The sequence below is a fragment of the Orbicella faveolata genome, unplaced genomic scaffold, assembly GCF_042242905.1.
Source record: "Orbicella faveolata isolate gen_17 unplaced genomic scaffold, um_ofav_v1 contig_34, whole genome shotgun sequence".
Lineage (NCBI taxonomy): Eukaryota > Metazoa > Cnidaria > Anthozoa > Scleractinia > Merulinidae > Orbicella > Orbicella faveolata.
The window spans coordinates 31247589-31260629 of record NW_028301563.1 but is presented as its reverse complement, the minus strand read 5'-3'; the positions used below and the strand labels follow the sequence as shown (position 1 = coordinate 31260629).

Sequence of the window (13041 nt, the reverse complement as noted above, 5' to 3'; positions counted from 1 at the left end):
GCAGGGGGAGGGGGTGAAACCCCTCCCCACTTCTCCCCATTTCTTTTCTCACCCCAGGCGTGTTCCTTAGCTCGCCCGTTTGCTCGCTCGCTTGTTCGATCTCTCCGCCTGGAAAGGAAAGGAAACGTCTGTTACGCGGGCTAGTCAAGCCGCCATCTTGGATTTAAATGCACGAGCAGATCCTGGGTGATCCGTTTCCTGGGTACGAACTGGGTAATTCAAGCGAGCGATTTCTGTGTACAGCGGTTACATGGCAACATGCCTCCGTTGCCTTGTGGGACATGCTTTAGTTGTTTAGCATACCAACGGAAAATACATGTAGGAAGTAAGCTTTTGTTGTTGAAAACCCGAGAAAATCTTGGTGAAATTCTTCGTGGACTTGCATCGTAAAACGTTCAGAACCAAACGGAACTATGACCCATGAAAATCCAGGGATAAAATTTCGCGATCTGTCGTCAATCGATTGATACTAAAGGAAATCTCAAGTCGTGAACTAGAAAATGCTTTCGACTTGGACGATACCTACAGACCCTGGATTTGATACACGAAGGCCTTCTAGCGCTGATAGATACAGTCCAGTCTATGCAGAAAGGCTACCGAAAGCACGAGTGAAGCCCGAAGCGCTTTCTAATGCAATCAAGAACCAGGGAACTCTGGCGCAGTTGTTTAATCCTCAAGGAAGACCATACTCTATCGGATCAAGACCCTGTAAGTCATAGTTAAGCTCATATTAGCTTACAATGCACTTAGAACGTACAGTTTCAGCGTAAAAACACTTTCAGACCCTTGCCCATGTAAATCCCAGAAGAATATCTCGTCTTCTGACAGTAAAGTGAAGATCGGTGTGTTTGTAAACGACACTTGCTGATCATTCTCAATGGAGTGTTTACATTTGAAGCCATGAATATGCTCACATCTCGTGAGATGTCAAAAAGGTTTTTGACGCTATTAAGGTCATTCCACTGAAACAGAATCTGCACTGAGATTTTTGTGAAACTTTGCCTATTGATTGGTTATAGTATAGGAACTTAAATTTTGAAATAAAAATGAGGGATCCCCATGTTCGTTTAGGAGCAACAGCACCTTGTTTATACCCAATAAATCCTTATAATAGCACCATGATTGTAGTCACGATTGCTTGCTAAATTTACGTTTCCGACGAATGGTTTTGTTCTACACTGAGAATTGTCCATATTTATTTTACACAGAGAAATCTATTACTCAATTCAAAACAACAGAAAAAAATGATAGGTCACCATACTCTTTTGCGAGAAAATGACGATTTACCTCTATACGAGATCCAGCCGTAAAGAAAAAGCCACCATTTTTTAATGCGCACATGCTAATCACGCTTGAAATTATGCGCAGTAGGGATGCGCAATGTAATACTGGGGAATGACCTTAAGTAATGATCCAGATTAGAACTGTCACATTTTCTATTGTTCTGCGGCAATATGCTTTCCCCACATTGAAACGGTTGTGCTTTCATACGGAGAATGTATCAACTGATGGAAAGCAGGTTTATGAAATAAAATGTATTTAAACTCTATTTTGAAAGGTAGTTTCCTTTGTGTTGAAACATTTCAACCAATCACAACAGTCATAAACAAAAACAATAAAAGTTTCCAATTTTCCAATGTTCCCTACATAGGATTGCTGTGGTATTTAGACTCAGAAGAACTTTTGTTGAAAGGAAGATAGTTGATCAGTTGTGGATAAGCATATGTACAGCTTTCTGAAGTTTTGTTAGATTTTGCTGATTGAACCAGTCAGAAGTACAATACAACAATAGCAAAGTTGCACAAAAGTTAGCACCTATTTGCATTCCTTGCCACGTGGTGTTTTCCTTCTTATATGGACTGTTACTTGATTTAAGTTAAATTTTATCTTGGACTTCACACTCATTTGTGTGTTTGTATCTCAGATTAACTAAATGATTAATAAGCAAGAGACTGGTCAATTACTGAGCTAATATTAAATTGGTCATGCTATCAAATTACTTGGTACCGTAGACGAACTCATGCTCATACTAGAATTAACGTGACAGAGTGCGAATGGGAGATTTGTAGTTATATGTAAGACCTGATCAGGCAAAGCTGTAGGGGGTAAGGTTAGTTTTAATGTTTCAGTATTGTGAGAGTAATACTTGTTTCACATAATTTCCTGATCGCATGATCACTGTACTGAACAATCCAAATAAAGCACACCTATGTTGGGAGAGGCTTTGTGAAAGGATAACATAAAGTCTGTCTTTCCTGAGCTGATTCATTACAATGTCTCTTTGTAGCCTCGGCACAATCCAAGAATTTTGCAAAGGAAAATGTGCATCGGATTAAGGAAATCCAGAAGGCAAATCGAGAAAAGCAACGAGAATCTGGCACTAATGAACCAGTGAAAGCGGTTTATAAGCCAGGAAAATTTGATCATGTTGACTCGAAAGTGGCACACGAAATCAAGGTTTGTAAAATTTTGTTGTCTGGTTAATCCTTTTGTTTCTAAGATTGCCCAAGTTAAGAAAAGAAAAATTGTAACTTGTGTTTTGCAAAATGAGGATTAGAAAACAATTTTGCCACATACAACAACAACAAAAACTAATTATGTAAATATGGGGCACTGACATTTTTCTTTGCCTCCTTAATTTACACCCCAGCAAATCAAGTTCTACTTGGAATGTTTTCTACTCAGGATGTAAGGATGTGAGTTCAACAGAAGGATTTTTTGATTTTCTTTTCAGAAGGAAGGAGATGATTCTGTGGATTTTTACACCTGATAGAAGTCTCATTTTATGCTTTGATTATTATATTTTTCCGATCGAAAGGCTACAGGAGGAAGGGGAGTGGAGGTTATTGGAATTCTATGGTATACATGTACATTATGTATGCCTTCATATTTTAAGTCAGTTTTTTTTCCTTTGTCACTATTGTATATATAGGCTCCTCCTCCCCCTCTACAGAGATCGAACTCTGCAACATTTCTTCGAGCTGGTTCAAGAAATGGTCCTCCAGTCAAGGACCGACCCACATCATGTGAGCCTGTTATTCCACGTGAGATGAAGTTGACTGTTCCTAAGGCAACTATTGCTAAAGAGGTGAGCATCAGTTGCTGAGGATGCAAAATTCCATCCAGTGTACTCTGCAGTGAGAGATTCACAGGGGAACAGTATTTATTTAGTGCTCAATATTTTTTCTGTGTTGTATGTGTGTGTTTTGACCTAAATTTGTATTAAAACCTAGGCTGCCTGGTCTTTTTAACTCACTAGTTATTTCAGGAAGCCATTGCCCCTAATTCTATTAATATAAAGTATTAATTTTGTAAAACTATATACCGGTATGTGAGAACAAGGGGAAATAAAGCTTGCTGATGTTGTGATTGTTGTTACAGCTTATACAGCAGGGTTTGTACGGTTCATGGAATACTTAGAAAATGGCAGATCTTAAGTTGTTGTTCACCACTGTTTTCATAAAAAATTGTGGACAAATGCCCTGCCTAAAGAAAGTAGAGATTCAGTTAAGTGTTTTACATTGTAACTGATAACAGGTATGACTGTTATGTGGGTATATGGTTCTGTGAGCTGCTAGAGTTTTGATGTAGACTTGTATGTCTGTTATAACAGGTTCTCACTGATTATTGTCCTTTATTATTGCAGCACAAACCGCAAGTGAAAAATGTCAATCATATTGGTCAAAATGTTCGCCGTGCTCCCTCACCTCTCAGACCACGCCCACCCTCAGTGGTTGCAGCCGAGAAGTTAGCAGCCAAGAAGCAGGAAGAGGAGAAACGTTATCAAAGAGGAAAAGTACCCAAGTAGTGAGTATACAGGCTCAAAATCTAAATTATCTTTACATGGTTACAACACTTTGTTAAAATTAGGTTTGAGAATTTGTTCTTATATAAATTCAAGATGGCATCCTGTATGTCATGGTGCATTCTAGCAATAGATAACCTGCGAGTTTGGCTTGGCTCACTCTTGCAGCCTCTTCAGTCACATGTGTTACTGCGTGGTGATTCTTGTTGTTCCACCCAATTCTTGGAGGTGAAAGGAAAAGTGCTAAATGTAGCAGTTGGTAAAAGACTAGCTAGGATGCCTGGATGGGATGCTAGGTCATCACAGGTCTCCCCACCATTCTGACACATTGTCCTAAGAGACATTGCTAGAGTAAATTGTCTTCCCAAGAATAAAATACCTCGACGTAAGCCAGCACTAAAACCTGAATGGCTCAATCCAGTGCAATAACCATCAGGTCAGCGTGCTTCTCACTAGTTTGGAACTTGTTAGTAATGATTGAAGAACTATCCTGTTGTACTACTTACTTCTCAAAACTCAAATAGAAACTTGTGTATGTGATTCGTTCAGAAGAATTAGGAATTTGAGTTTCAAAGAAGACAGCCATGCTCAATGCCTTGAATATGATTACTTTCAGCCTTAAAGCTCGTCAACAACAATGGAAGGAAGAAGAAGCGATAAGAATTGCTAACATGCCAGATCCCAGTGTCCCCCCTGGACACACGCTAATGCCAAGGGAAGAACGACTACAGACGTTGGCTAGCCTTCAAAAGAGTAAGTCGCATAAGTTTTTGCTGACAAGTATGAGTGCTATATCGAGTGTTTGGTTCTGACAACAACAAAATTGTAAAATGTAGACTTTTCTAGCCTTTGAATCTATCATTTTTCAACATTTTTAGTAGAAAAGTAACAGCTTTTGGTGTGGTATCAGATATCCCACACTATTGTCATCGGCTCGTGTCCGTTAATGCAAATGAGTTGCAAAGATTGCATTGCATTCTGGATCCACGTATCCCACACGTGTACCCTTTGGGTGCCTATTTTTACAGGGTGTCAAAACGTTTTGAAATGAACTTCTTTATAAGGAAAACGTTCCTCTGCATTGTCAAACCAGGTAGGCAAAATCAACCTCACAGCCAGGCAATTTGCCCAGTACCACGCCCTTAATGAAACCCTTGGTCCGTTTTCCACCCATGGTGCAAACATTTGGAAATTCTTCCAAATCTTTTCTAGTCTTAACTTCTGCACTAAACTACCCCTGTTATCTGAGATTTTCTTCTACTTTTAACACATTTTGGAACACCGTAAAAATGATTTAAAGTAGTTATACATGTATGACCTACAATTTGGTTCCCAATAGATTCCTGTAATTTAATAAAGTGTTAGAACGTTTGATTGATCTGTTGAAGGTCTTGGGTTAAGCTCCTGTGACATGTAGGAGAACTCAAAAAATGTTTTCCACTAGCTTGTGTCAAGAATCGAGTAATGTCTGCCTCACACCCAACCTCAATCCCAGGCGCCAAGCTTTTAATTGACAATTATAATTCCTTTCCAATTTTATTGTTTTTGTTTCTTTTTCTTCCAGATCAGACAGAGCTTCTTGCCCAATTAAACGCACTTCCTGTAAGAGTTGACACACTGCGTGTAAAGACAACAAAAGCCGAACTTGAAAGGAAACTTTCCGAAATAGAAAGTGCTATCAAAATTTTCTCCCGACCCAAAGTGTTTGTAAAAGTGGACGAATGATAACCTTAGTGGAGAAGCCAACGGAGAAAAAAACTGCCTTACCCCTCTCGTGTTGAATTGAGATTACTTGAGGAGCATGAGACATAGAACTTGGATGACAATAGAAGAAACTGTTGGGTTGGAGATTCTGTACAGTGTACGTCGAAAGAGAAACCTGGTTAAGCTTGCGGAAGGGAAAGTTTTTGAACATATGATTAAATCTGTGATACTTTTGTTTTTTCTTACACAGAGAAAATCCCACGTATATGAATATTTTACATATCCATTATTTTAAAACTGAAAGAAAAATTCAAGAATAGACATCGAAACCTTTCATATCTTGTGAAACTGAAGTTCCTCCTCTCATCGAGAATTTGAGCACGAAAGTCATATACCAAGATAGTGCTGCACACGTGTTGTGATTGGTTCAAAGCTGTGTGCATTATGACATTGTCGGTTCATTTGAACGAATGACTGCAGCAAAAGCAAAGCTGGTCTGTTTTTATAATAATTTGAATTTTCATCAAACATAGTCTATTCAAGCCTTCTGTAAACTATTGTAAATAAACTTTGTACCCACTGCTGTGTACAATCATGATTTTGCGTGTTGGACTGCGGATGAAGAGAGCAGCTTTTAACACTATTCGACGTTGAAATGATAACATGAACGAAAAATACAAATTAACGAAAAACGAACTAGAAGTAAGCAATCTGATTGGTTTAGGGAACGGAGACAAACGCCTACGGATTTCGGGTTAGTTTCTGGAGGGCCTTCGCGGTCAATTTATTTCGGTGACTTATAGGCCCGTTACGCACTACGTAAATTTGAAAACGGCGTTTTCACTCTGAAAACGCATCAAATGTTTTCCGTACACAATACGCCGGAGAATTTTGAAAACGCAACAATCACCGGTCATTTTGGATTTGTGTTTGAGGAAAACTCAAACAGGGAAATCACGTGATTATTGAGACGTCATCATTTTCGTAAAGCTCCGTTTTCAAAATGTTGTCCGTCCACATTAAACGCAAAGCCCGCGTTTTCAAATTCCTCCCGTTTAAAGCCGTTTTAGTCGAAACGCTCCGTTTTCGTGACAGATTAGTGTGGACGGTAGGCCTAACCGTAGAAATAAAGCTGCATTTTCAAATTTCTCCAGCTTAGTGTAAACGGGGCCTTACCTGAGACGAACGGCTGGACCACGTGACCCAAACTGGATTGACCGCGGAGAAGTATCGAGACCTAGGAACTAGGCAATGGACAAGAGTCGCTCAAGGGTTGATCCTCGCTTGGCACGAAGTAATTTTATGAGCAGCTATTCTCTTTGGCATTGTGATAAGTCAAAGCTTTCTACATACTAGGGATATCCTTGTTAGAAAACGTGCAATACCTGATTTGATCCTTTCATTTACTCGCGGGCAAAATAAATTGAAAACTCGATGTGGAAACTTAAAAAAAAAAAAAAAAAAAAAAAAAAAAAAAAAAATATATATATATATATATATATATATATATATATATATATATATATATATATATATATATATATATATAGCAGTTATCGGTGTACACAACTTAGGCAGTTGCAAAAATAAGCCTGAAAAAATTATTCAGGATTCAACGACATTCAAACCCATGACCTGTGCGATACCGGTGCAGTGCTCCACCAACTGACCTATCAAGCCAACCGGGAGCTGGTCACTTTGTGAGTCCTAAAACGTTAAAACTCTCCTGAAAAATTGATGCGAGCCATTCTCGGTAAATCTACTGGCCAAAGTTAAGGTTTCATTTTCTTTTTTAAGGTTGCTTCGTAGAAATTAACTTGATTGGAAATTGTCCGCCAAACACGAAGGAAAAAATTCCACAAAACAACAAGCTGCCTTCCTTTTTGCAGAGTTTTGCAAAGCAATTCGTCGAACGAAACTTGTCCTTTTTAGCGGTGCATATTGTAAAATCCGTAACACTCAGGGAAACAAATTTGGCACACAATAAAGTCAATAAATACGAATTATGCAACACTCTCTCATGGTATGTCATGGAATATTCCACGAGTCATTTGTGTTTTCTCGGATGTACACACGAACCTTTCAGCTATTTTATTCCATGCCATAGAAAATACAGCAATCAATGAGACATACGTATGGTTCTAGATTCGAAGGTCGGATGTAATACTGTCGATTATACAGCGGCTTTCCTGTATTCTGATTGGCTGTATTTTCTATGGCATGGTATAAAGGTTTTTGCTAAATAGCTGAAGTTAAGTTGATTCTAATGCGCGCTCTTATTGGTAGATTTATGATCAGGTGGCAATGGCTATATCGAAGTGTCTCCCGCTCTGTCACTAACCAGAGGTGACTTTGATTTCTTCTTGCCTTGTTACTTTATACTTAACTCAAGCATTCAAGCTATGCAAAACACTTAGTTACTGGTCCCTTGCATTGGACAACAGTTAGCTTTCCCTCGAATCTCATGTTTCTCGGGATTCTCGGGAAAACAAAACTAACTGCATGAATTCATTGCGAGTGTAACTTACAGTTCTATTCCTGGGAGCATACTAAGAGAAAAACTGGGTGGTGTGCGGCCCCCTTCCCAAAACCCTTACCCTATTTATGACTAAAATCTGCGATTTTCCCTACCCTATTTATGACTTGACCAAAACTTCGATACCCTATTTATGACCAAAACGGCTGAAAAACCATACTGCCTTTGGGGCCGCACATACCCACATAGCCCACATAAGGGAGTGTCTCCCCCCCCCCCCGGGACTATATTAGACTGATTTGCCTAGTTTTTCTTTATTTCCATTCGATTTTAGTTTGTGTTAATTGAAGAGTAATTATTAAATTATGTTAATCACAACGAAACGTTCCTTTTGCATTAACTTATTTTGGACTTAAATCAGTTCGAGCCATGTTTTAATGCTTCTTAAAAACAGATTCTTAAAGTACCACACTTTCACGAATGATTACTCTACCATTTAACAGTTCAAGGTAAAATTTAGGAGAAGAAGAAGGGAGGCGATTGAAATCCAGTGCCAGGCCCTAACCTTCAATTAAACTTCCGGTCTTGTGGCCCGTTTCTCGAAGGTCCCAAAATGTTTTTAGTCGCCCCTGGAAAGCCACAGCAAAATCTCAAACCTTATGACTACAGAGCTGTTTTATTCACATATTCCTACTCTAAACAGAGGTTCCATTCATACAAGAAATTTCAGGCTTATACACCTCCTTTTTGTTTTAGATACAGATTAAAATTCTGAAAAATGGCTTTGCCGGCCCGAAATGTTTCCGACGAAGCTTTCGAGAAACCGGCCCCAATAACGAGACATTTTGTCACCTGACTTCGGTCATCAGAGACCAAGTCAATGACATTTGAAGTCGTTATCGCTTGAGAAAGGCGCCGTGACGGCTCCAAAAGCTCGCATTAGTTTGATATTTTTATTTTTCTTCGGTAACTTTATTTTAGTATGAATTCCATAGAATCGGGAAGCACTATTCTCGCTTGCTTTAGACTGGTACTACCAGAGACCCTTCGCCGCGGTGAAAAATTTTCGCGTAAACGCAGTCAATGCTGCACCGTAGTAACGAGGGCTGTTACTTTCGGATTAAGCAGGCAAAAGGGGCCGCTGCTTTCGGGTAGCCGTTACTTTCGGATGGTTAAAAAACGTTTGCACGGTAATTCATGGTCGTTTCAAGCTAAGGGGACGCGTAACATGGCTAACACGAAGCTAGCAGTTCCATTTATATATGTTACTAACTACCTCGCATAAGCAAAGCAGACTGTACAAACAAACAAACAAAAGCCCTAAATGTTGGTACTGAAGTGCGAAAGTAATGATCGCGTTTTACATTAACCTATAGTACTGCTTGAAACGTTATTTCAAGTGTAGTGCGGTTTTTTATTGTAGTCGAGTGGTAATCTACAAAAGGCCGGTACTAATTTCGCGTGGGCCGGCGTTACTTTTGGAAATCTACGTTATTCGGGAAATAAATTACTGGAGATGGTACAAGTAGAAGAACTTTAATTTCACAAAGCTTCGACTTGCTATTGAATTTGTAACAAAAAGTCTCTGCTTTTTTCGACATTCCTCGTGGTGTACAAGGGATTTCTACCGACTACTAAAATAAAAACCAGGAAACTAGAATAACGATTCTTTCACGCGCTCATCCAACTTTCCACTTTAGAAAGTTTTAATACCTCTTATCATTGCGTTTTTAAACTCCAGGTATCACTTAATCACTTTAAAGCATCACTTTAAATTTTATAAATAACGTTATCGTATTGTGTTCAACACTTGATAACCACACGGCGCTAACACAAGCCAATTCTGTAACCGGCGCCAAATAAGCGCGGGAAAAAGTCGCATGGCGGTCAAAATATTTGCTTTGGCTCGCATCTGATTGGCCAGTATTTTCATCATCTCATTGGCTGAATTTTTGCACCGAGGATTGCGTTTAGTAAATGATAAGAAAAATGACAAAATTTCCCTCGAATGTTGTTGAGAAATAAAAGTCAAATGGTTTCTCCGTTACCTGAGTTTCATTAACTTGTTTTTCAGCGTAGTTAGAGTAGTCTCGATCTAACACTGTCTGACCTTGTCAAGAACACAGGTGACAAAATAATAAAATTAGAAACTAGAAGATATTGTTCCCCCAGTGCACTATTAAATCCTTAGAAGAAACGTTAAAGAAATACATTGTTACCCTACTTGATATTTCGAGCGTAGAACTAATGAAAGTGTTAATTAATTATAAGATGAACTGAATGACTGAAAGACATTTGGTTCTAGACAATTGATTTTTAAAAAAAAAAACAACGCAGTTTTATACGATTCATAGATTGATCTGTCAATTGCATTCAACGTTTAACCATTATCCCATTTTGTGTTTATTCCATACATCCCGCTGTTTTTTCTGTTAAAAGCTTGTGTGGCGAAATCTTCAAACAGTGAAAACTTCTCAACGAGTTTGCCCCGCTGCGGTGTTAAAACGTCTTCTTCAGTGACGTCAATGGGAGGAATTTTAGATCGCATTTGTCATTTTAAACAGCCATCGATCATCAAAGAATACTTAACATGCAAAGCCATAACTTTCAAAAAACAAAATTGAGAACATGTTGCCATTGGGTCATACCCTATTTTTATGATCCTTTGTCTAAATGTTGGGTATTATAAATCATTTTTTAAGCATGCATAAAAGCAGCGAAGGCGTAACAAACGGCTGGCCGACACGAAAACCTCTTCTCGTAGCTACAGGTTATGGCATTTTGTTTCTCCCGTTTTAAAAGGTAATTTTACTTGAGCTGAATGAAACAAAAGTCCATTGCATTAAGTCCTTTACCACTATTGTGGACGACTTCATCTTTGTTGGTGTATGTTTACATTTTATTGATTATACAGCCAACACAATCTTTTGTAGCGGCTCGTTGCCATTTCACATCAACATAGAGCGTTTTGCAAACAGCCCATGTTTAACACTCCAGTGCGAACTCAGTTTGCTAAATGATGGTTAGCGGCTCTAATACCGTGAAATCTCACTGGTCCGTGAAACATCTCACACACCTCTTTTGCGAAATCACTCTTAACGATGTTAACCTATTGTCACTTTTTACAAAAAGATACAACTGAGCGAAGCGACATGCAAATTAGATCTCGAGGGAATAAACATCAAAATGTCCTAAGCGCGCTATTCCAAGCTTCATGTGATAAATTCTAAAACAAATCATGAAGATCTTTGCCCGTTTGTTGTGTTTTCGAGACCTTCAAACACTGGCTATCATTGGTGTATCCATGTCAATGTAAAAACCCCGAAATTACCATGTCACGAGAGAGTCCCATTCGATGACAATGAAAGCATTTAAGCATTGAAAGTTCCAAGAGCGTACTTATTATCATGATCCTCCTTGAGTAGCTCGGTAAGATTTGAAATATAGTTTTTCGCTAGCCGTAGGATTTCAACTTGAGTCATCTTTCTCTCACTGACCCCTCCGGAAGAGTTCACATTGCTTGGAACGACCGAACGTAAAACTTGAAAAGCTGCATTCAGTCTAGCCTTCCTTCCTCGTTCCCTCTCGTTCCGCCTGATTTGTCGCGTTGTTCTAACACCGGTCGGTCGAGTTCTACCCTGTGTTTGCCAGCCACTGGTATTTTTCGTCCATTTTTGCCCTCTTGTGTCATTCTCTGTGCTGTTGCTCAACAGTTCCGAGCTCGTCTCCTCCATATCCACATTGAACGATTTCGTGTTTGTAACCTTTGGTCCTGCCGGCTTGATAAAACCCTTTGAAGTCGTGGAGCCGAATTTTTTTGCTTGCGACTGCGTTTGAAAATGACCCCTTCTTGATTCCTGGGTGCTCATAGCCGAAAAAAACTCTCAAAGACCTACAAGAAGACAACATGACAGATACTTGTGATAAATAAACAAAAACACTTGGACGGGCTGCGAAGGAGATAGCTTAACGAAAATGCATTGACGGTCTCATGAACTTCTGACACGAAAGTGAATTTCAGCGAAAACACATAAAACAGTTTCTAGCGAGCGTTAAGTGGGCAAAAAGGTACTTGTCATAATAAACCTTCACCGCTTTACTACCTGTTAGCATTTTTGTTTTAAAGTTTAAAAATTTAACAACTTAACCGCCCTCTTACCTGTTGGTGGTTAAGCGAGGCGCAAATAATTGTGCGTTTGTGATGTTAGGGTGTTCTTGAGCTCGGGGGACTTGCTGGGTTGTGGTGTTTACTTGTAAATGCTGAGCTAGTTTTGTGCGATTAGCTGATCGCACGTGGTAAAGAATGGGATCATCGGTAAACAATGGTTGGCGTTAGGCACGCCTCAGGTAAAAAAAAAAAAAAAATTCAAACCCTTCATTTTGCGACTTTGAAGACAAGTAAATCAGGGAACATAATGGCATTCACAATAAAAATTCTTGTAAAAAACCACGTGTACTGCCAGTGATTAAGTCTCCACGTTAGATAACAAAGATGCAAAGGGTCTTTAGAAAATGGAGTTTTGCTAACAAGCCGAGCCACAAAGCGAAAATTAGCTACATTTGACTCTCCATAGCGCCTCCCCAAGACGAAATCATCGAGTGTCACATTTACAACATGTTTTTTTGACATGTACTCTCTCAAAAATGACGCGATTTGCAGCGATTATTGGAAATCCTATACTCGCGAGAGGACTGGCTATTTCGTCTAGTTTTGTAAAATAACCCTTGATTGTTAAATTTGCATGTTTTAAAACTTAAGACAGGCCGGAGACTCCATGTCTGATGCGTGAAGAGAAGATAGAGACAGAGACACGTTCGGGATGTTTTATCTCAATTTTGACAGAGCTGGCAAATCTTCTTTCTATAAAAGTGTAAACACATCGACGAGAAATGGTGTATTATGCGCATGCGCGAAAGCCTTGGGTTCCATTTATATAGCAGTAGGAGGCGAGTGTTTTTTTCGTATTTTTTTGCGGTTTAAAACTTGGCCAAAAAGGGCTTTCCCGTGACCTTGTCCAGCAGTTAGTTCACAATGCTTGTGTATAGGATGCTTTTA

At 39.2% G+C, this 13041-nt stretch overlaps 2 protein-coding genes across 2 annotated transcripts; one reads left to right on the top strand and one right to left on the bottom strand.

Moving 5' to 3' along the window:
• The first annotated feature begins 282 nt into the window (after positions 1 to 282).
• On the top strand, positions 283 to 6090 carry LOC110060511 (enkurin domain-containing protein 1-like). The gene is made up of 6 exons (XM_089271592.1): positions 283 to 708; positions 2288 to 2457; positions 2933 to 3088; positions 3647 to 3807; positions 4422 to 4558; positions 5370 to 6090. Exons 1-6 carry the CDS (start codon positions 501 to 503, stop codon positions 5528 to 5530), a joined length of 993 nt encoding a protein of 330 aa, XP_089127718.1. The 5' UTR covers positions 283 to 500; the 3' UTR covers positions 5531 to 6090.
• Positions 6091 to 10862: 4772 nt separating this feature from the next.
• LOC149105760 (uncharacterized) lies at positions 10863 to 12407 on the bottom strand. The gene has a single exon (XM_089272415.1). It carries the CDS (start codon positions 11852 to 11854, stop codon positions 11357 to 11359), a length of 498 nt encoding a protein of 165 aa, XP_089128541.1. The 5' UTR covers positions 11855 to 12407; the 3' UTR covers positions 10863 to 11356.
• Positions 12408 to 13041: the final 634 nt, after the last annotated feature.